This window comes from Lipotes vexillifer, unplaced genomic scaffold (genome assembly GCF_000442215.2).
Source record: "Lipotes vexillifer unplaced genomic scaffold, Lipotes_vexillifer_v1.1 scaffold717, whole genome shotgun sequence".
Classification (NCBI taxonomy): Eukaryota; Metazoa; Chordata; class Mammalia; order Artiodactyla; family Lipotidae; genus Lipotes; species Lipotes vexillifer.
In genome coordinates, this window is record NW_006798707.1 from 677502 (window position 1) to 701200 (window position 23699).

General features: G+C 52.6%; 1 protein-coding gene across 2 annotated transcripts in view; it reads right to left on the reverse strand.

Moving 5' to 3' along the window:
* OTOF (otoferlin) overlaps nt 1-23699 on the reverse strand; it is a 93149-nt gene that overhangs the window by 50895 nt on the left and 18555 nt on the right. For both annotated transcript variants that reach the window (XM_007470803.1, XM_007470804.1), the window contains exons 3-5: nt 14063-14151; nt 6798-6897; nt 4769-4950 (exon numbers count right to left, since the gene is read on the reverse strand). In XM_007470803.1, the coding sequence (XP_007470865.1) occupies nt 4769-4950; nt 6798-6897; nt 14063-14151 (371 nt within the window). The remainder of the gene's footprint in view (nt 1-4768; nt 4951-6797; nt 6898-14062; nt 14152-23699) is intronic.

Genomic DNA, 23699 nt, shown 5'->3' on the forward strand with positions numbered 1-23699 from the left:
ACACACACACACACACACACACACACACACACACTCTCTCTCTCTCTCTCTCTCTCTCTCTCTCTCTCTCTCTCTCTCTCTCTCTCTCTCTCTCTCTCCCCCCCTCTCTCTCTCTCTCTCTCTCTCTCTCTCTCTCTCTCTGCCTCAGTTTCACTCACCTCTCCCTCAAGCTCCCACCCCCATCACTCTGTGTGCACAGTTGGAAGGAGCCATGGAGGCTGGGGGCGGGGGCAATCAATATGCTGGCCTCTGGCACTCAGACCCAGGCAGGGGGTGAGGAGGACCCTACCTCAGGTGAAGCGGCTAAGACTGGGAGGAGCCTCCTGAGCACTGCTTTACCCCAGATCTCAGCATGGCCTTGACCCCGGCTCTTCCAGGCTGCGTGGGAGCGGCTGAAGCTCTGGGGCTCAGCCTGGTGGAGGGAGGTGGGGGAGGGGCTACGGGAACCCTGCACTCTGTGGGTGAGGCTGGGTGTGTAGACCCCATACACACATGTCTATGCATACCCCATGGCACGTGCCCATGCACATCTCTGTGAGAGCCCCCAGGCATGCACACATGCCCAGCTGTCCCCTGGCCCCAGGCATAGGAGGGAGGTACCTTCTTCTATGGGTCTCCACTGGACTAGAAGAATGATCCAGAAGGAGAACACGAAATGTGGCCCGCTCCCTCCCTTCCCCCAGGATGAGACCCCTCAGAGAGAAGCCCAGCAGGGACACCAGGAAGGGGGGCTGGGCAGAAGGAGGGCCGGAGGGCCAGGCAGGTGGAGAAAATGAGGAGAGTCGTGGAATATAGGGAATCCGCGAAAGCCCCAGTTCTCTGAATTGCAGTTGTGAGATTAAGGCTGGGTTCCCTTCTTTGTCCTTTCTAACAGGGGTCCTTTGCCCAGAACCTGGTGGTGTGTGCAGCTCCCTGGTGTCGTGGAGAGAGAGAACATATGTGCAGGTAAGCGTGAGAAAACACCCGGGCATGTGTGTGTGTTCAGGGCCAAAGTCTCCTCTCTCTTCAGCCGACAGGGCAGATGTACACGGACACACAGGGGCCCAGAACCCTGATTTGTGCTTCTGAGAGCAAAGTGCGCACGGGGTTAGTAGTTCATTCCTTCTCTGCAACACCGACAGCTGCGGGGGGCGAGGGAGTCCTGTGAGTGAGTGAGACCCTGGCCTGGGCCCAAGCGGCGGTGAAGCTCCGGCTGTGGGCGGCTTTGTTGGCAGAGCCCTCGGAGTAGGGTGGGGATGGCCAGAGCCGAGAAGGATCTTGGGCCAAAAGGTCCAATGCTGCTCAGGGTAAAACAAGTTGTGGTGGGGTAACATGGAGACTGCGGAAAGCGAGAAGGAAGGAAGGGGACACTGGCTGAGCACCAGCCACGGGCCAGCACTGCGGTGGGCAGCTCACATGTATTATCTCATTGGACCCTAACACTCCTGTGAGGCATCAGCATCCCCCATCTTACAGGTGGTAAAGTGGGGCTCCAAAGGGCAGAGCTGGGATTTGAGCCCTGTGCTCTCCATGGCACCGCACTGCCTCCTGGGACATTCCCGGGCATATTGTGCAAAGAGCTGGCTGAAATCAGAGGCTGCTGATTTGGAGGCAGGGTCTACAGAAGCAGCCAGAGTGGCTCAGAGGGCCTGACTAGGGCCTGGGCCTGATGGAACCATGGGAGGAGAGGGTTAGTGGAAGGGCGGGTGGTGCTGGGTTGGGGGCTGGGGCACTGCTCAGGCAGAGCTGCCAGTGGACATTCCCTGAGGCCCAATGGGAGGAGCTTCCGGGAAGATACGTAAGGCCTTGGGAGTGTAGAGAAATGTCTGCAGAGCCCCTTCCAGGGGGTGGTGAGGGCAGATGGCAGGAGCCCAACCGTGGGGACCTAGGCCCTGCAGGGAGACCTCCCCACATCAGCTTCCTCTGCCCCCCATGGAATGGAGGCCTCATGTCACCAGTCCTGAGCCTGCGGTTGCTTCCTGCCACTCACTCCACCAGCCCCTGACCCCTCCAGCAAGCAACCCACGCAGCCACATCAGACAGGGAGGAATGGATTCCCACACCAGACCCCTGTGGATCCAGACAACCAGGTGAGAGACCGTTGCTTACCAGCAATGAAGTTTTCTTGTTGGGAAAACAAGAGAGAGGCACCCTGTAGATTGTGGGCAAAGGAGGACTTGACTTGGAGTCAGAGCCTGGGCACATACATCCCTTCCTTCTCCCTATTCCTTCGTTGGCCAGATATTTTCTGGAGGGCTCTCTGGCCCAGAAGACAATAGCTTCCTCCCAGACCCCAGAGCTGACAGGCCTGGCTGGCTGGCACTTACGTGAGAAGGGTGAGACATAACACCTACGGCTGTGAGGCCAAATCCAGGTTCCCCTTGGAACCATGCACTCCTTGACCCAGAACTCATTGGCCCATGCAGGCAGCTAGAATTAAACCACAGGAGAAGCCCAGATTCTCTAAACCCGCTCTACCTTCTCCTCAACCCTCTGCCCTCCCCCTGCCTCCAGCCTGCTGGCCACATGGCCAGGCCTGGCCAGAGAACGTGTGGCAGTGGCACCACCCCGAGGTGCTCTCGGGGCCTGGGTTGGCAGCCCCAGTGCAGCCGGGAATCTGCGCACACACCCAGCCCCTCCAAAGCAGGCCGTGGCCCCCAGGAGACAAGGGGCTCTGAATGCGGTCGTCGCCCTCTCCCCATTCCCAAACCCTGGGACAAAACTTCTCCTCCCGTTCCTGCTTCCTGCTGCTGCTGGGGAGGTGGGAAAGCCAGGCTATAATGTGAGGGAGGATAGAGGCACCCTCTCCATCTCCATATTCCTGGGGCCCAGGACGGTCTGCAGGCCCAGGACCAAAGCCCCTCATGCTTGACCGCATCGTCTCACTGTTCCCTCCATCAACACCCTGGCCCACTTGTGTGGGATGAGAGAGGACCTGGCTCGGCGTTGCCGGAGCTGCAGCGACAGGGCTGCCCTCTTGGCTTCCATAGCTCCAGGGGGTTGTTCTCCACGCGCGCTACCCACGGGACCTGGGGAATCCCTGGGTCCCTCAGGATGTCAGAGTTGGAGGGCAGCCAGGATGCTCAACCCATTCCTGTTACTAACCCGGAGGGGCTAATGACTTTTCCAAAGTCAGTTAGTTAGTGGCAGTCAGGATGCGACTTAATGGGACTCAGCTCTCCTGATTTGGAGCCCGCTTTCCTTTCCCTGCAACCGATGGCTCTCACGTGGCGTCCAATCTGTCCCCAGAAAGCCCTTTCTTAAAGCCCACGTGTAGCCGCAGACAAGCTCTTTTCTCCACGGGGACAGAGGATGAGGACCAGATGGTACCCTAGGTGTCAGCATCCCCACATTCCCCACTGCGTCCCTGCTCCTCTTTTCACCATTTCCAGCCCGATTCCTAACCCTCTGCATTGTCCAAGAGCCTGTTCATCACTAGCCCTTACGTGGGGTAGTACTTGGCACCCCAGTTACAGCCTGACCCTGCATCATCCCTCAGCTGTCCCAGCAGCAGGGTGAGGGTTCCCATTGCCCTGAGCCCCCTGGTACAGGGTAGGAGTGACTGGCCAAGGGTCACGAGGCTGGTAAGAGGCAGAACTGGGACTCAGACCTGTGTCTCCTGAGGCCAGATTACACGCTCTCTCTACGCTACCCAGCCTGGAGTCTAAGGAGAACGGTCCCCAAGCTGGCCTGGGCGATGCCACCACCTCATGGCTGACCTGGAGTCACACAGGTCCAGCAACATTTGCCACAGGCATGGCTCCTTTGGACTTACTATGATTGCTCCCCACCTGGCTCCCAGGGTCTGAAGCTTGTATATGTCTTGGGGGGGGGTGTGAAGGGGGTGGGGTGGGGAGTGGTTCAAGGGCAAAGAAGGAAAATATATTCATACAATAAAAGTATAAAATTCAATTACCCTAATTTAGCATCTGTGTTTTTTCAGAACAAGTGCTGAATCAATTCTACTTGGAAAGGACAGGGTGGAAGGAGATGGGAGGGAGATGTTTCCAATGGGAGGGGAGCATACCCCCCTCTCCAAACCCACCCCCATCCTTCAGACGCACTGCTGACTTACCTGTGTTTTACACATTATTCCCAGTGACCTAGGAACCTGCAGACAGTGTTGTACCTAGAGTCTGTCTCTCTGGGCTCTGAGGATAATACAGTTGCGTTTCGTTTTGTTTTTTTTTGTAAAACTAGTGCATTTGGAACGAGTAGGCCTGGACACAGCATCCTGTCCTCTGTGTGTGACTGGACATTTGAAGGTGTGAATCCTGGACACCTAGGGTGTTGGGATGCGGTCTTCTCAACAGAATAGAGGCCAGGTCCCGACCACGACCGTTGGCTTCACTCCGGCAGGAAGAAGCCTCCCTCTCTTGGGCCTTCACCGGGCCAGGGCGGAGGCCAGGCTGCCTGGGGCTGGTCTGGCACTGCTGGGTCTTGGGCCAGAGAGATCAGGGCCTCCTCCTGTCTGCTTTTCGCATTCTTTGAGGAGGCAGGAGGTCTAGCCTCTTCCACCCATGTTAGAGTCCACCCTCCCAGAACTTTGCCTCCCTCAGGGTAGCGGGCAGGCCTGGCCCCTCAGCCTGATCGCAGATACCCTGCTGCCTCCCCAGTGAGTTCTGGAGTCGGGGTGCAGGGGATGCTGCACAAACACTTTCCCTCCTCTTGTATGTCTCTCCAGCAACTCATGTCTGTACCCTGAGCCCAGGCCTAGAGGGGCCTTCCAGGGGAGCAGGCCCCAGGCATCCTCCCTGTGTCTTTGGGGGCAGAGGGCCCAGCCTGTTACCTCCGGAAGCTCTTCTCGCCCGGCGGCCGAGAACTGGGGCGGGAGCCAGGGAGCAGCCCATCTGTCTCCTGGCTGTCCTTCTCTTCCTCGTGAAGGGGCTCATCCCCCAGGAAGTCCTCATCATCCCAGGAGCCCACCGTGCCATCTGTGGCCTGATACCGGACCTCCACGCACAGGCTGGTCTGGAGGGAGAGATGGGTGGTGAACGGCTGGGACGGCAATAACAATCGCAGTCCCGTGTCCTCCGCTGCTCTGTGACTTTACAAGGTGCTCTCACGCCCTTAACTTACTGGAGGAGGGCAAGCTGGGTACTATCCTCCCCCTACTTTCCCATTTTGCAGATGAGAAAAACAGAGGCTCAGAAAGACTGACGGCTGAATGGGCTGCGGCTCCAGATCCTGCTGCACGTGGCTCTCCTCCTCCCTGGTGCCCGAGGTGGGGGCCCACGCCGGGCAGCTGAGCCTGGGCTGGGGGTGGGCCGAGTCCACTGGACACATAATCAAGAGCATCCTCCAGTGTCCCCATGGTGTAGGGCTGCCTGTGGGGACCGGGGCTGGCCTGTCTGAAATCAGCTGACTTCCCCTCGCTCCTGATGCTCTTGGGGATTTGATGACATGAGCTGAGAACGTCCTTCAGGAGAGGAGCCCAGGCCCTGGACACCCTCAAGGGCGTGACGTCAGCACTTCTTCCTGCTCACCTGACACCCACCCTCCTAGTCTGGAGAGGATGGGAGCTCGAGGTCACCATGGGGTTTTCTCTGTGTCCTTGGGCCACAGAGCAAGAAGCCTCCTCTTAGCTCTAGCTTCTCGCCAGTGCACAGGGAAGACTCAGCCTAGTCCCTTCCTCAGCCCGTGTGGGTGCTAGGAAATCTTCTAGACGCGCTTTCCCTTCCTCCAGGTCAGGAGCTGGCTGGCTCCAGCGACCCCCACAGGCAGCCTACACTAGGCATGTGGTCCTCTGAATCCCAGGATTCGATTTCCCCAGGGAAGAAGTGTCTTGAGCCACCAAGGCACCGTGGGAGTTTCTCCCCCACCCTTGGCACTCCTCAGAGAGGGTTCCTTCCATTCTGGCTCTCTGTGGCTGCAGTCCTGCTTCTGAGGCTATTCTGCTGGCTACCACATAGGGTCATATGCGGGACCAGGGTTGGGGAACCATGGTACAGCCCCATTTTACATATGGATAAACTGAGGCCGGGAAATAATAGCTACTGATCTTACTTTGTATATTTATTGAGCACTTACTATATGCTTAACTGTTCCAAGCACTTTCTGTGCATTCCCATTTAATCCTCAGAGCAGCCCTGTGAAGTCGATACTGTAATTTTGCTCACTTTGCAGATAGTATGCAGCCAGCCCACAGTTAGTGAGTGGCCTAATGAATGTTTGTACCCAAGGGCTGTGTTCCTCACCACCAGGCTCAACTTCCCAGTGGTGGGCATCAATGAGCTCATGGGGACAGACGCGTCAGAGCAGAGCCTGGGGTCTGGGCATCCAGAATGGTTTATTTCCTTCCTTTGTTTGAACATGTATTAAGCACCTACAGACTGTGCGTCATTAGTACATGTGTGTTCCTGTTGGAAGTGCTGGGATGGGATGTGACAGATGAAATAGAAAGAAGAACCCAGCCCTCACAGAAAGGCTAGTCTTAGACGCCAAGGCAGGCATGCAGAGTGAAGGTCATGCCCAGGAGTGGCCAGCAGGGCTCAGACTGGCTTTCAGATGGCGAGAGACACGTCTTTAGTGATTCCTGAGCTGGGTCCAGGTGGAAGGGCCCCTGGGGAGAGAAGGGAGGGCATCCCCCCGTCGCCTTGTCTTGTACTCTCACGGCAGGAAGGACTGCAGTGTCCACCTTGGGGCCCTGTCACAACCCAAGGGCTCTGGCCATGGCTCCCAGGCTGAGGGGCTCCCACCTCACCTCCCCGCCCACAAGGAGTGCTCCCCGGGCCGCGCTATGTGCAGGGGCAAGGAGGCCAGCAGGCCCCCAGGTGACCCATAATAGGCAGGTCCAGGGACTCTCTGGGCGCCCTCACCTGGATGATCGCATTGTTGTCGTCAATCAGCATGTCGGTCACCTCCACGTGTTTCTCCTCCACCACCTTCTGCAGCACCATGCGGAAGGTCCCGATCAGCCTGTGAACGGCAGAGGGGGCGTGGTCTTCATGGTTTCACATGAAGAGGCCAGAACTAGGAGCAAGGCTGACATCCCGAGAGTCTGTGACTGGCTGGCAAGGGGACGAGAGGGCTGGCTCAGGCTCCAGGCTGGGGTTGGAGAAGGTGGCCCAGGAGCTGGGGCTGGCCAGGGTGGCATGTCCAGGAGGGTCTGTGATCCCCAACAACTGTGTGTGGTTGTACGTATGACAGCCATTTCCCTGGGAGAGCTTGAGGGCAGTGAGTACCTGGGGGGATGTCCACAGACGGGTCAGTGTGTGGTGGTGGAGGCTCGTGCTCCTTGGGTACAGGTGATTGGGGTTGCTGTGCCCCTGCGGAGCAGCTTCCAGATGCCCAGCATGGAGGCTGTGGGGAAGGCCCAGAGGCTCCTGGACACACAGATAGCTCTTCCCCCTTCTACCTCTCTAATCACTACCAAGGTCTCTACCCCTCACCGTCGCCACTGGCTCCTTCGTCCTCTGTTGAGTCAGTAGTGATGCCCACACACACCTGCATTCTGCAAGCTCCTTGGGGCAAGAACCCATCTGACTGTGGGATCCCCATCCACCCAGCTGCCTAGAGGGGATCAGCAGGGCAGTGTTGCGATGAGCACAGACCTCGAGTCGGAGAGACGGGATCGGAAACCCAGCTCGGACGCTTACTAGAGGGTTACCTGCTTCCTGGGCAGCTGACCTGGGCTCTCAGTCCCAGATTTCTCCTAAGATGAGCTAATAACCCCTGCTTCACAGAGTTGCTGTTTAGAGGACTAACAGAGATCCTCTGTGCCAAGTTCTTAGCAGAGCGCCTAGTACATAGTGAGCACTCCAGGAGCTGTCTGGTCGTTATCAAGGGGGTGACGTTATAGCGTGAGCCTTTCCAGGGAAGCAGCTGTTTCCTATTTCCAGACTCTATTTGATATTTCTGGCTCACAGGAGATCTCAAAATCTACTGGCTGAATTAATGAACAACAGTGGGGGCCCCATAAATGCTGACTGAGTTGACCTGCATGCCATTTCATCCCATGGTTTGAAGGTTATTGCTCTAGGAGAGAACAGGGTACTCAGAGAGATGTTCTCACGCGGTGATTCCACATGGGGTAGATTAAAACATACATACCACTTCTGGTTGAAGGGACAAAAGCAGAGGGGGGCATTCACAGGGTGTGAGACAGGAGGGGACCTTGGGATCATCTGGTGCTGCCCTTGGCTTATAGGGGAGGAAGGTGAGGCCGAGAAAGCAGGAAAGGACGCAGTTAATTTAATGGCCACTCCGGATGAGGTGAGGTATCAGGTGGATTCTGACTTTACCGGACATGTTTGATGTCTGCATCCTCCTGAGGGCCATGGAGGGAGACACTGTTTTTAAAAAGCCTCCCGTCTGTGTGAGGGGAGAAAGTGCTGGGAGTGGCCACAGTGAATGAATGCTTCTCTCCGGGGTTCAGAGCTCCATCTGTCAGCTCGCTCCATCCTCCCTATGGGTGAAACTGTTCATACCATTCCTCTACTCTAAAGCCTACCTTGGCTTCCAGGCTCTTCTCAGACTAGCCCCTTGGAAGCTGCCTCCCCCGCTGCATCCTGGGCTGGGGTCAGGAGACCTAGAGCCCGCTGCCCCTGGGTCTCAACTTTGTCTTTATAAAATGAGGGTGGTGGGCTCTTAGCTTCTGTCCTGTGTAGCCCTTCTAACAGTAGACTCTAGGCATGAACGTATATACTGGGTTTTTTGCAGCCTCACCTCTTTAGGGTCTAAATCTGTGGTTCTAAACTTCAGCATGAACAGAATCATTGGGAGGGCCCTGCTGAAACATAGGTGACTGGGACCCACCCCCCCACCATTGTGCTGGCAACTGTTTAACAACTGGCTGGGGGAGGGGAAGGGCAGTCCTGACTTGCAGCTTTTGCTCATTTCCATGGTGTAAATACCCCCACCAAGGCCAATTTCAAGCTTCCGATGTGAAGCCACTGAGCACCGAGTTGGGAGAGATGTGTACCCTCTGCTCTTGGGAGCCGGCCCCGCCCCAGGGGGTCTGACTCAGCAGGCGAGGTGGGGCCCCAGAATGGCTATTTCTGACAAGTGTCCAGGTGATGCTTACGATGGTGCTTGGGGAGCACACTTTGAGAACGCTGTTCTACCACTGCCCCTTGCTGACTGGAACTTCAGGCCCTTTTAGCTCCACTAGGGCCTGTTGAGCACCTGCTGAGCGCTGGGTACGCAGGCACAACTTTCCCTAGAAGATACCCAGGGATCAGTAGAGATGCTGCAGTGTGACAAGACACCCCCAGGGGGCAGGGTGGAGCTATTCCCCCACAAGTGCTCAGAGAAGGCTCTGGCACCTTCCAGGCTTAAACAAGTTCTCAGACCTTTAGACTTGCGAGGGACCTAAGAGGAAAGCTTGTCCAGCATTCCGTCAAGGAGAAGTCCTTGGTATAGCTGATTCACTTTGTTATAAAGCAGAAACTAACACACCATTGTAAAGCAATTAATACTGCAATAAAGATGTTAAATAAAAAAATAAAAAATAAAAGGAGAAGTCCCTTAAACCTCCTCCCTGACACACACTCCCAGATCCTGCTAGATGCCCGGTGACGGGGACCTCACCACACCCCGGCTGCTCTCACTGCTCACCCATCCACCTCTGCTTCAATCACACAGTAAGCTGAGATCTGCCTTCTGGCAAATTCCCCTCTCCTCATGCCCTGGTCCAAGCCCTGTTCACACACAGACTAAATGCCATCCCTAATGGGAGGCAATGTAGACAGCAGAAAGAGCCTGGGCTCTGGAGTCAGACAGAGGTGGGTTTGCCCAGCAGGATCTAAGAGGGTTTCTACCACCTGGCAGCTGTGTGACTTGGGCTGGTTCTCCAACCTCTCTGAGCCTGGCTTTTTTTCCACCTCCCCAAAGGAGGTGATACCACTTGCTTCACTGGGTGGTGGTGAGTACACTCAAGTGAAAGTCCTCTAATATCGCCACACTCAGATGTCACATGTCACAGTGGGGCATGGGGTGGGGTGGTGTTTGCCATCTGGAGGGCTCATACACACTGGTCTCCTGCACAGGGTGGGCTCTGGGGGCAGATGTGCAGCCTCACAGAGCCAGAGCAAGCCTGCGGCCCAGAAGATGGGGCTGGGATCCTGGGAGCTAGCAAGGCCAGAGGACTGAATTCACCATACCCACAGCGGGTGGCTTGTGGGGCTTTAACTCTTAATAGTTACCCACTGCTTCCCCCAAACAAAAATAAAAAATAGTGTTCTTTGAAATGGACAACGGATGTGATCTCAGTCTTATGTTAAGGATAGTGAAAAACATCCATCAACAGAGGAATGGATAAAAAAGATGTGGTACATATATACAATGGAATATTACTCAGCCATAAAAAGAACAAAATAATGCCATTTGCAGCAACATGGATGGACCTAGAGATTGTCATACTGAGCGAAGTAAGTCAGACACAGAAGGACAGATATCATATGATATTGCTTACGTGTGGAATCTAAAAAAAAAAAAAGGGTACAAATGAACTTATTTACAAAAGAGAAGTCGAGTCATGGAGGTAGAAAACAAACATGGTTACCAGGGGATAAGGTGGGAGGAGGGATAAATTGGCAGATCGGGACTGACATATACACACTACTATGTATAAAGTATATAACGGATAAGAACCTACTGTATGGCACAGGGAACTCTACTCAGTACTCTGTAGTGGCCTATATGGGAAAAGAATCTAAGAAAAAAAAGAGTGGCTATATGTATATATATAAAAGTGACTCACTTTGCTGTACACCTGAAACTAACACAACATTGTAAATCAATTGTACTCCAATAAAAACTTTAAAAAATAAAGAAAAACATTTTTTATAAAACTTTACCCTTTTTGCACATATGTAACGTACCGTCTAAGCAAAACCAGGGAGCTTGCTATGAGAACACAACTTCAAAACAAGTGCCTGCATGCTGCTTCCAACAGAGCGTTGCCCCCTCAACCCCCTTCCATAGATGTTCTCTGGGGAAGGAGCTGGTGCAGGAAGGGAAGCCTTGGGTCTGGCCTGCCTGGTGACCCCGGAGACCACCTCCTGCCCCAATCCCAGCTGCCCTTTGTCCAGTCTGGCTGGAAGCTCAGTGGGTCAGTGTGGAGGAGCTGCCTGGGAGGTGGGCCCTCCGGATGGCAACCCCTGACTCTGGAGGCTGGGCTTGCCCCCACAGAGCGGCTGGGAAGCCTGAGCAGGGGCAGGATTCTCGGGTAGTTAGTCAGCAGCGAGGGGGGCCCACAGACTGACCACAGTAGAGCTGCAACCAGGCACCAGGGTCTGTCAATAATTCATTGCTTTCCCCTGGGAGCTGGTGTCAAGTGCCTGAGGCCTCACCAGGCCTCCACTGCCCTCCTGGCTCCTGAATTATTCAGGAGCCCCAGGAGACTGGTGCCTGGGTCAGACCAGCCCCCCTCCAGGGTTCTGGACAGGCAGAGGGGGGTGGCACAAGATCCTCTGGACCCAACACCACGTCCTCACAGGGAAGCCCAAGGCTCTTGAAAAAGGACCTCATTCAAGGTGGGTGGAGCAGACCTGGAGTCTCCTGGCCTGGGTGAGGGGTCAGCTTCTATGCTGCCCTCTGCTTCTAGAATAAGTCCCTTTCTCTGTGGTGGGTGGTGGTGGGATCAGGCCCACAGGTTCTAAATCTCACGCCAGCCTCCTTTACCTCAGTTTCCCCAAATGTACCAGTCATGTGACTGGGTTCCTGGAGAGCCCTGAGCTTCTCAGAGAAGAAGGGCCACTCGAATTCCTGTGCCCAGATCCTCCTACCCTGTACGCCCTCTTCTCCTGACATTTACTCATTCACTCATTCCGCAAAGTAAGGGGGGCCTGCTGGGTGCCGGCCACTGTCCCGAGGAGCGGGTGTGGCTTTGCTGGTTGCTGTGCCCGGTGCAACTCCCAGAGGCTCCCCAGAGGCTCAGCTGCCCCATCAGAAGGAGCCTGGTGACTGAGCTGGGCCACGGTGGGGACAGAGGGCAAGCACTAGGTGGCCCTTTTCTTTGGCTCTGGGAAATAGAGCCCAGACTCCAGGGTGGGAGACTGAGGCCCACCTGACTCCAAGCACCTGCCCTCCCTTTCTGACCCCCCGAGCTGGCCTGTGTCAGGTGGGCCCTGCGTTGTCCACGAGACCACCAGTCCTCCCCACCCCAGCTCTGCAGCCAACAGTGCCCTGGACCTTCTCCAGGCTTCCAAGGAAACAGCAGGACCCACTTCCACCAGGTCCAGGACTCCCTTTGTGGGGTTTCCTGCTTTTTCCTGGGTGGGGGCAGGGAGGGCCAGGAGAGAGAAAGAAGGAGAATCAGAGTAGGGACTCCCCACTTCTGTCTCTTTCTTGCTGGCGTTTTAGAACAACTCATCGAAGCCTTATATTCCAGCATACTCACTGTTACAGTAGTTGATTCCCTAAACAATTTACCAGATACTTCTGATTTGTTTATAGCAAGAGTTTTGATGTTTTCAAGCATTTTAGGGATTGGTCCAGCAGCTTTCATTTAAATGGTTTAGCAATCTCTTCCACATCCTGGGTTTCCACCATCACTGTTCACATAGCCTGGTTTCTGGGAGTTTGAGGATTAGGAAGGGGAGGAAGGAGACCAGCATCCTAGCCCTGCGCTACTGCCCTCTACCCCTGTGGCCTCAGCAACCTCTCCGAGGCTCACTTTCCCCATCTGCACAGCGAGGGTTGCCCTGGCTGAGCTCCGAGGCTCCCCGGTGCTCTGCTGTCTACCGTGGGTCCTGTTGGGATGCCTGGAGCTCCTCCCAGCCCTCAGCTTCCGATTCGGCTTCTTCCTCCACATCCACCTTGCTGTGCATGTGCCTGTTTCTCCTGTTCTCACAGGTTACCCCACACATCTTTCCTCTTTCACATGGCAGAAAACCTTCTTAGGGGACAGACATGGTGCCCTAATCCCTCATCTTAGTATCTCCAATGACTAGCACAGTGTCTGCCTGGTACAGGGTGTTTCTCAGTGAATGTTTGATGAGTGACTGAAAGGATGGACCAAGGATGGATGGATGGATGAACATGTCTTCTGTGATTTTCTCTTCTAGGCTCTCATCCCCTTGTCATGAGGCAAGATTTCAAGTCCCTTCCCCCTGGCAACCACAAGGCAGTGCCTACTCGTGCTCTGTCCAAGCAGCATGAGGACAGTGGAACCCTTGCCCCTCACCTCTCCTGCTCTGCTGGCTCTCCTACTAACATGACCTAGGGTTAGGTCAGCTTTTCATTCATTTGAGGTCTTCTCCCACTGTTGGGTCATACTGAGCTCTCAGTGAATAAAACCCCCGCGCCATTTCAGATGTGTCATGGTTCAGCCATGACCCCCTCTAGCTTGTATAAGAAAATTGGCTTTCGAATCCAAGACAGGAACTTACATGTACTATATTTAGCCACCATTCCAGACTGTTCAAATGATTCTGAATTTGGCTTGTCACCCAGAGAGAAGGATGGGAACTATTTTTGCTGAACCCCTGGTAGTGGTTCAGCAAGAGGAGGTAGATGGGATCCATTGCAGAATGTAAGCTCCATGAAGGTGGGCACCTCGCCATCACAGTAGGCACTTAGTAAACATGGGGATTGAATGAATGAATGAACATCTATCTCATTTAATTCTCACAGCTTCCCTTTGAGGTAAGTACTTATCCTCTTTACACATGCAAACGTTGAACTCAGAGAGGTCATGCAACCTGCCCAGGGTCACACAGTAGATGACTGAGCTGGGATCTGAGAGCAGGCTCTCCTGACTCCTAAACCATTGAACCAAACTGCCTCGGAGCTTCCAGTCCTCCACAGGTGTGACAAGTTCACTCTCAAGGCTACAGATAGATGGTCTGTTGGAGGGTATTATCACCTTCTCTGATGGGTAACTGTTGCCCAGCATGGTGTAAGGGGGAAAACTTGAGGAAGGGGACAGGAAGCTGTGCCGGGACTGGGGACAGAGAGAGTGAACTTGGCCAACAAGGATTGGGAGGGCTGGGAGACTCTGAGGACATGAGGGAGCGGGGATTTGGGGGGTGGGTGGGGGCGGGTCCCCTTTTAAGCTCAAAGGAGGGGGCAGCCCAAGGAGCAGGGCAGGCGCCCCGCCCCTCGGGGCCCCACCTCTCGTGCCCCGCCCCTCACTTACTTGTTGCTGAAGACTTTGCTGTAGTTGAAGATCTGAATCTCGAGCATCTCATTGCTGTCGATGCTGCTGGCCACCTGCCACCGGAAGGTCTGGGGAGAGAGGGACAGCTGTGGCCTTGGGTGGAAATGACAGGGAGGGGTGTGGGGAGTGGGAGGGGGACCCCTGGAAAGAGAGCCCCTCGCATCAGCCCAATGTTTCACAGGAATTGGAAGACCAGATGGAAACCGGGTGCCGGGGTGGAGCAATAAACCCTTCTGGACCTGACTTTGAATAACTGAAAATAACCAGAAAGCTCTGGGGTCTGCTCAAGATGCCACTGAGAGATGCTAAACAAGGGGGATTTGACAGAGCAGGAGGGAGGCAGTGACTTTTTGTTTCATTTCTATACCCCACCAAATTCAGAATGCACAAGAGGCTAGTAATACATAATAACAATAGTAATAGTAATAATAGCTGCCATTTGTGGGTCTGAACTTTCCATTATGTGGGTCTGAATGCTTTAGATGCATTAATTCCTTTAGTCTTTACAACCACCCAAGAGGCTGGTAACGTGGTCTCCGTTCTAGAGACAGAGGAACTAGGGTTCAGGGAAGTAACAGGACGCTGTTTTTAGTGGCCCAGCAAGTGCTGGGCAGGCTTCTGAGGGCCCACCCGGCAAGCATGCTGCTTCAGAGCAATTCTTCATTCTCCAGTGAGGACTTGGGGGCTGGGGGAGCACCGAGCCAGCCTGGCAGATCACGGCCGAGTGTGAGCAGGGCCTGTCATGGCCTTCATGTCCCCTCTCTCTGGGGCTGGCCAAGGCCCAGGGAGGACCCTGACACCTCCACGGTCAGCTGGAGCGGGCAGGTGAGGCAGGAAGAAGCAGAGGAGGGCGGGGGGCCTGGGGTGGGGAGGGAGAGGGCTTTGAGAGGGGCGTGGTGGTGGGGGACTTTGGAGGCCTTGGATACAGAAGGAAGAAGGCAGGGAGGGGAGCCTGGGAGGCAGCCTGGCCGCCCACAGGCCCCATTAAGCTGCTCTGTTCCTGCCATCTGGAGGTCTCCAGCTCAGCAAGGGTGTGGTTTTCTTAATGAAGTTGCCATTATCGGGCTGAAGGGAAATAAACTAGCTTGCGAAGGGCGAACTCATTAGCCACCATGCAGAGGGAGGAGGGTCTGGGGGGGGGGGGTGCACCAAGATTCTGGTTTTCTTAGAACCAAGGGGAAAGGGGTGTTTGAGCCACCTGAGGGTCTGTGCATGGGATTTTGGCACTTGAAGGAGGGAAGGAGTAGGAGAAAAAGGAGCTGTGGAAATGGCACAGTTAGAGGAGGGTGGTGTTGAGGAGTGACATAATTAGGTGAACACAAAGGAACCGGGAAACGTGAAGTCCTTTGGAGGAAAAGGGGCCCAGAGAGGGAAGCGGCTCGTGGTCGCTTCTTGCCCATCGCCAGGTCCTGACTTGCCCGGTGGTCGGGGTGCAGTTTACTGGGTCACCAGGGCTGACAGGCTAAGAAGGCCACCGTCGTGGACCAGTTTGCTGAGCAGAGAGGAGGGGAGTGAGCAAGGGCTGGGAGGGGCACCTGGGGGGCCCTGACTGGGGATGAGACTCCAGAGGAAGCCCACGGGGGGGCGCCCTTTCAGAAAGTTTTCATCTGAGGGAGCACATTTAGCATTTCCAGGAAGAAGCCTCAGTCGAGCCCAGCCAACCCACAGAAGCGTGAGAAACACGAAAATGTTGATAATTTGTCAGTGAGCTTTGGGGTGGTTTGTTACGCAGCCCTAGATGACTGTGACAGTCCCCCGTGCTAGCTGTGCCTCTCTCTAGGAGTCAGCCGCATGTCAGGGAGGCCCGTCATCAGGGGCAGAGCTGGCTCCCTGCCCGGCCCTTGCCTCTCCACATACCAGCCCCCACCCTTCTCGCTGTCCCCCGAACTGCTGGGATAGCTTGCCTGTCCCACTCAGCAGTTCGGGGCCTGAGCAGAGCCGACAGGCCCAGTCTTGTCTCGTTTACTGGGGTCACCCTGCACCCAGCACGGGGCCTGCCACATGGTAGGCACTCAGCAAATCGGCCTCAGATGGTTGCCTCGCCTGCGGTGCTGCTCCTTGCTGGCCTGAGGACGAGGCCGAGCTAAGTGCCCTCTCCACAAGCTCCTCCTCCTCTGCAAAGCGAGGGTGACGTCACAGTACAGCTTCTTGGGGTTATCGCGAGGCTGGTGAAGTGCTATCCCAGAGCCCTGCGCAAGTAAGAGCCTGATCAACATGGCGCTTTATTACAGTGAATTCTGCTGCGTTGTTGTTATTTCCAGGAGCTGGGGCAAGGTCTGGCACCCTTGGGGATGGACACTGCAGGGATTGCAGGGGGCTGCTGGGGACAGAGAGCCTCTCTTTAGCCTGAGGCAGCACCAGCATGATTCTCTTCCTGCAGCCACAGCAGCTGAGGGTTGTGTCTTCTGCCTCTGGAGATGTCCTGAAATCAGTGGCCTAGCGATCGGGCCAAGGGAGCCCGCACATCATCTAGGATCCCACCCCGTGTCAGCCTCCAAACATGCCAGGGGACTCAGGGAGGAGCTGAGCCAAAGATAGCTGCTCAAGTTGTCATGAGCCAGCAAGCCCCACGCAGGAGCACATGTTTGCTGAGCACCTCCTGTGTTTGCTGGGCATTTCCTGTGTGCCGGGCTTTGCGTGGGGAGGCAGGGGGGTGTCTCAGGAGCTACTCTCTGGGTAGTACTGAAGACAGGCACAGACCTGAAATTGCAGCCTGGGATAGGGACATTGACAGAGTAAGGTGACAAGCATTAGGGGCAGAGGGAGGGAAGAGGACCTCTGTCCGAAGTGGGTCTCAGGAGCACCGGGAGTGTGGAGCTGTGACCCAGTTCACCAGCTCTAAGCTTCGCCGTGACCTGGCAGGTGCTGGCCAGGGTGGCGGAGTTCTGCATCCTATCAGCCCCAGCTATCTAAGACTCCATGGAAAGGTTTCCCTGATGCAGGTTGGAGAATGACCTGGGTTATCCTGGGCTTCATCAGCTGGGTTTGAAAGCATCCTAAATCAGCAAGGCAATGTCCTTAAAGAGACAGCCCTCTAAATTTTGGGGGGAAAATTTTAGGATGTGTTGCAAAGCTTTAGGGTGCAATGGAAAGAGACTGTCTTGGGAAGTTAGAGACCCAAGACTCAAACTGGGTTTTTTCCTTTGTTCATTCTTTCACTCAGCAATATTTCCCTGAGCCCCGTGCTGGGTGCCAGGCCATTCATGAACCAGACAGGTATGTTGCTGACCCACGTTGCTCACAGCCCATGTCTTCCAGGTACAAGTGAAGTGGGAAGATGCGCTCTGACCCTCTACCGCCCAGGCTGATGACCTCTCCCTCCTCTGGGCTCAGAAGGCCCATAGTCCATCTTTCCTGTTCTGGGTCCATCTCCCCACTGGACTGAGCCCCTTGAGGGCAGGACTGAGCCTTGTCTGCTTTGCAAGTGGCCATAGACTCTGGAATTAGACTAGGGTTCAAACCCTGATGCGCTACTCATTGCCTGGGGTTTTGCCCACCCAGTGCATTGCAGTGAGTTATGAGGCTTGCGTAAGCTCTCAGCCCGTCCTGCTGTGTACCAAGCACTCAGTACCTCGCAGCTGTTCTTATTCCTATAATTGCTATTGTTATTCCGGCCTCTGCTGGGAGGTCTGGTCCTGGTTAAGGCCAAACCAAGCTGGCTTGGAGTAGTCTGGGTGTGGCCATGCCCCCACCCCACCACTAGGGGCCTCGGCTGGCTGCTGGCCTGGCACGAAGGCTGTCTCTCTCCGTCTCTGTCTGTCTCTCTCTTTAGCTTCTCCATAGTTGCAGGTTAAATGCAGGATCTCAGGTTCCAGCCTCTGGGAAAGGAGACACCAGGTCCAGGCTCTGTTTCCACCATTGTTGTGCAGAGCGCTGTCTTTCTGCCATGTCCACCCCCCACCGCCTCAGGTTCCTCCGCTGTGCCTGCAGCGGCCCCTCCCATCCTTGTCTGAGTAGAGGAGGGAGAGACGTTTGTTTTCAGGTCTTTTATTTCATTTTCAGCCATGTAACATTTCTGTGAGGCAGACAGAGCAAGGAGTCTGATCCCATTTTTCAGAAGGGGAATCGGAGGCCTGGAGAGGTTGAGTGGCCAACCCAAGGGCACAGAGTTCATTAACACCTCAGTGGGGACTGTAGCCCAGGTGTCGTGACTCCCAGGCCAATGTGCTTTGTACCTCACTGAGCTGGTTCCCAAAGGCCCTGGGCACAGTAAGGGTGAGAAAAGAGACTTGCTGGGAAGCTAGGAGACCTCTGGAGGTTTTGTAAAGGGCAGCTGAGGTTTCTTTTCCAAGCTTATTCTGGAACCACTGACAGGCTGGTTCTTTCAGGAGTCAGCCGGGAAAGTTTAGGACTTGTCCACCTGAGGCTGGGGAGACAGGTACAAGTATGGGTACAATTCCAGGCTGTCTTTGGAGAGTTACCCGGGCCCTTCCTGAGCAGGAGGTGGGACGGTTGCCTCCACTGCTTTGTGGGGTGTACCCTGCTGACCAGTGGCAGCCAGGCTGCAAGCTGCTTCTTAGAAGGAGAAATGGAGACAGGGGTGTGGAGAGACCCCGGCAAGGCCTTGCAGGAGTGGCGGCGGTCAGGCCAAGCAGCTTTCTACTGCTGCATCCAGAGGGGGCTTAGTATCTAAGAACCCTGGCTTTGCCACTTACAGCTGTCACCTTGGGAAGGATATGTAGTCTCTGAGCCCGAGTTTCATCACTGTAGTTGCTGTGAAGACTGGATGGAGGAGGCCTTGCTCAGGACGCAGCATGGTGCTGCTGTGGGAATCTGCTGCCATTATCTTCCCACGGGGCCGCCCAGAGGGCAAGTGACGGGCAAGTCCGTGTCCCGTGGGAGGGCCTGAGCACTGCAGGTCACTTAGCATCCTTGCCCCAGTCCACCAAGTGCCCGTGTGTGTATAAATTTCCCCGGGTGGGAGTTACTTCTCCCCGCCTCACGGCTGCTCTCCGATCCTGGCATGTGCTTTTGCCCATAACTCCCTGGCTTCCACCCCTTCCTGGTCTCTCTGCACTGACCCGGAGGCTCCCTGTGCCCAAGTTCCTGCAGGGATCCTTGTGTACTTTTGCACCTGCCTCTCCCTCTGGGGCATCTCTACCTGGGCCTGGCACACATCAGGTGCTCAGAACGTGGTCCCGTGCTCGGGGCGGCAGGACTGACTCTGCCCCTGCCCCGTGCTGGGCGGCCCTGGGAGGAGGAAGGACACGGTGATTAGCTTGGAATGTCATGTATACCCATGGCTCAGGTGTCCCAGGGTACAGTTATGGAAAAGAGTGACAGAGCCCTTATAAGGGGCATCAGGTTGCTTACGGGCTGGAGGTCTGGGTGGACATGTCCCCTGGGATACTTGGTGAGAAGGAGGGAGTCGATGCTGTGCCTGGCTGATTGGGGGCAGATGCCCAGGGAGGCAGGGCTGAGCGATTGAGCCAGGCGGCCTGCATCCTCACCCAGGCAGGCCCTCCAGCTCGGGGCCCTGACTGAGGAGGTGGTGCGGAGGGGAAGGAACAGGCAGGTTGTGCGGTGGGGCTCATCTGAGGCTGAGACACCAGGCTTAGTACCGGCAATGGTTCCATTGTCACGACAATCTCTCATTTTCTTTATGGTTTTACAAAGAGACTTCATACCCATCGCCTGCCCCATTTGACAAGTGTGGTAGCTGAGGCTTAGAAACTGAGGCTGAAAGTCATACAGCCAGGAGGCAGAGAAGGCAAGAACAGAACTCTCACCGGGGAGGGTACAGCTTGGGGGCTGTGATGGTCAGTGGTGGCCTGAGCCCAGGTGAGAAGGTTGAGGCCTTGCTCCCCTGTGCCTACAGCTCTGGTCCTACGGACACAGCTGTACCGTGTGGGATGGGCCCAGAATGAGAAGACAGCGGTTCTCAGTGGCCGCTGGCGGCTGGTCAGCTAAATGGTAGGCTCAAAGGGAACAGGCTGTCATGAGTCCCTTTCCAGCCCAGACAGAGCCAGACGTGAGGGGCAAGGCCCAGGAAAGTTGGGGTAAGCTCTTCTGGGGTCAAGCAGAGCTGTGGCTTTGTGCCAAGATGGTGACTTAGGACTCTGCTGCCTCTCACCCCAAAGTCAACCCCACAGGAACTACAGAAGCAAGAGGGGAATATGGATTCTAGGAAGTAACAAACAAACAAACATGAAAGCGGGTATGAGAAACCCAGGGGGACCAAAGGCTGTGTGAACTGACATGAGCTGGGGAGTATGGCGGCTGCTCAGCTTGTGGGGGAGGGGTGAATGGAAGCTTCAGTGGGAGAACAGGTTGGAGGAAATCTTTGCAAGTTCTGCTCTCATCACTCCCTGGCACTACCTTGGGGCAATGGTTGCCTGCTCCTTTCCTGATAAAACTGTGACAAAAACCCTACTGGGATGAGGTTTAATAAAAATAGATGCTGATAAACCAGCTGCCTCATACTTTCTCTCATTGAACCCCCACAGCTAGTTTGTTAAAATTCTCGACTGCTTTCTGTCAACCATGTCTCGCCTTTAAGGCTTAGAGATGAGACCCTGACTCTGTTCCTGTGGTGACTGGGCCCCCCTGGTGCTCACACCCACCCTTCAGCCCCTAGAGGCTGACATAGCAGCCTTTGACGGTTGCTCAGTACTCATTACCGGACAGAGTAGCTGATAACCAGGGGAGCTCAAACAGGGCAAAGTAAAGAGACTGGGAGAGGATCTCTCCTATAAAACAAAATACAACAGACTGAACGGTATACACCAACTGGAACAGGATCATTAGAACGAATGGACCATAAAACTCTGTGTCAGCAAAATATAAAACAAGTTCAAGGAATCATAAGAAAAAGAACAAATTAGTAAATGGGAAGATCACTTTGAAGAACTCCCTCAGAAGACAGCAGCAAAGGATTAATCAACGAAAACCAGAAAAGCTAAGAAATGGCAGCTAGAAGTGGTGCTGACATCCGATCGTAGGAGCTGCAGAGGCAAGAACAATGTGAAAACTGAATGTTTGAAAAAAATAATGGTGATAGAATTTTCTATAATAAATGAAAGATGAAAGGCCTTAGATTTGAAAGAGCTCACAAAATAGTGCCAAAAAGGAAAGATCAGGAAACCCACAATTAGACACATTATAATAAAATTTAAGAATATCAAAGATAAAGGACTTATATTTGAAGTTGTGAAGGCAAGAACTTCGAGCTTAGAATTTTATAACTGATGAAACTCTCATTCAAATTGGAAGAAATGAGAAACACATTCTCAGATTTACAAAGCTTTAGAAGGATTGCTACATAAAAATTCAAATGAAAAATACTTTTGGAGGAGGTACTCAAATAAGAAGAAAAACAATTCCAAGAGATGCTTCAAGAGATATGAGAAAGAAAGGTGATTAAGTATCTTGGAAAAGACTATTGTTGTCTTTAAAAAGAACAAAGAAGGCTAGGACACATAAAGGAAAAAGAGAGCACACCTTCATAAGAACCTAGAATTAAAATTCTAATCTAGTTAATATCAGCATGAGGATGTGGGCTGAGGTGGGGAAATCAAAGAGGCACAAGAGAGTATTAAGGTACTTGTCACGTTAGGAGAAATTATAATTATTTATTTGAGTTCTCAACAGGAGAACATAAACATAAGTATGGAAGGCTGACTACCTACCTTGAAAACAAAAACAGAATACATAGCTTTTCAACTAACAAAAGACACTCAATCTATCCAACTGAAAGCTGGAAAATAGGAAAAAAAAAAAAAAAAAGAAAGAAGCAGAAAGTACAGTAAATGGAAAATATAAAATAAGATGGTAGTAGAAATAAGCCTTATAATAATAGCAATTACAGTAGAGGTAAATGGGTAAAACTAATCAATGAAAACAGAGAGACTCTCACATTGGGTAAGAAAACAAGACCTAATAATCCATGCCCTAAGAAGACACACTTGATTTTAAAAATGGAATTATTGAAGATAAGAACACGAAAAAAGATATACCAAGAAATTAAAAGGATCGAAACAGATGTACCAGGCAAACGAACCAAAATTGGCTGAGATAGCAATCTTAATATCTGACAAAATGGAAATTGATGCAAAAAACAACATAAGAGACAAAGAAGGATATCAAGTGCCGGTTGAGGGAAAATTAAGCAAGATGATATAGCCATAATGAACATAAAGGCAGCTAGTAACAGTTTCAAAACACATCAAGCAACAACTGACAGAACTGCAGGGAGAAATATATAAATCAACAATTGTAGCAGTAGATTTTATTACAGTCATTATTGAAACTGATAGATCAAGCAGAGAAAAATAAACAGAACATTTGAAGAATTAAATAATATAAATAATAAGCTTGAGCTTATACAATATCAAGCTTATATTGAGCTACAGATAGAACCCCACACTAAACAAATTCATTTTAAGCAGAGGGAGCATTTATGACCATGAATTAGATCATAAGAGAAGTCTCAGTAAATTCCAAAGGATCAATACCGTACAGACTCTGTTCTTTGATCATAATGCAATAAAACTAGAAATGAATAAAATAAGGAGCTATAATTTCATACATGTATTTATTTGGAAACTAAATAACATATTATTGTATAACTATTGGGTTTAAAAGAAAATCATAAAGGAATGTAAGAAAAGTTTAAACCTGAATAATAGTGAAAACATTATATATAAACATTTGTAGGATACAGTTAAAACTGCATATAGAGCAAATTTACAGCTTCAAATACATTTATTAAGAAACAAGAAAAGTTAAAAATAATAGGCTGCGCTTCCCTGGTGGCGCAGTGGTTGGGAGTCCGCCTGCCGATACAGGGGACGCGGGTTCGTGCCCCGGTCCTGGAAGATCCCACGTGCCGCGGAGCGGCTGGGCCCGTGAGCCGTGGCCGCTGAGCCTGCGTGTCCGGAGCCTGTGCTCCGCAACGGGAGAGGCCACAACAGTGAGAGGCCCGCGCACCGCAAAAAAAATAAAAAAATAAAAAAAAAAATAATAATAGGCTTAGCACTCAAGAAGTTAGGAAAAGAGCCATAGAGTAGAATAAAATAAAATAAACAGACAAAATGGAAATAATTAAGAAAAGGGCAGAAATCAATGAAATGGAAAGGGGAGATTAATGAAGCCAAAAGCTGGTTCTTTACAAAGACTAATAAGATAAACAAATCTTTAGCAAGACTGACCAAGAAAAACAGAGAGAAGATACAAATAAATGAAATATGGAATAAAAAGGGGGAAATAACTTTAGTCACAGAAAAGATTTTAAAACAATCTTAAAACAGTATGATCAAATGTGCACTAATAAATTTGAAAACCCAGATGAAATGTAAAAATGCCTAGAAAAATGTAAAAATCCAAGATTGGTTCAAGAAGACATACAGGAAGTGAAAAGGGAGTCAAAGAACTCTCCTCTCCAAACTGTCCAGACTTACATGTTTTTACATTTGATTCTTCCAAAATGTCAAGGTAAATTTCTATCTTATGTGTATAGCTCCAGAAAATTTTATGTTATTGAATTATGAAAATTTTATGAACATAGTGGCAAAAATCCTAAATAAAATTATTTGCCAATTGAATCTGTGTATTAAAAATAATACGCTATGAAATATACTAAAGGAATATGTTATAATTGTCTTAATTGGTGCAGAAA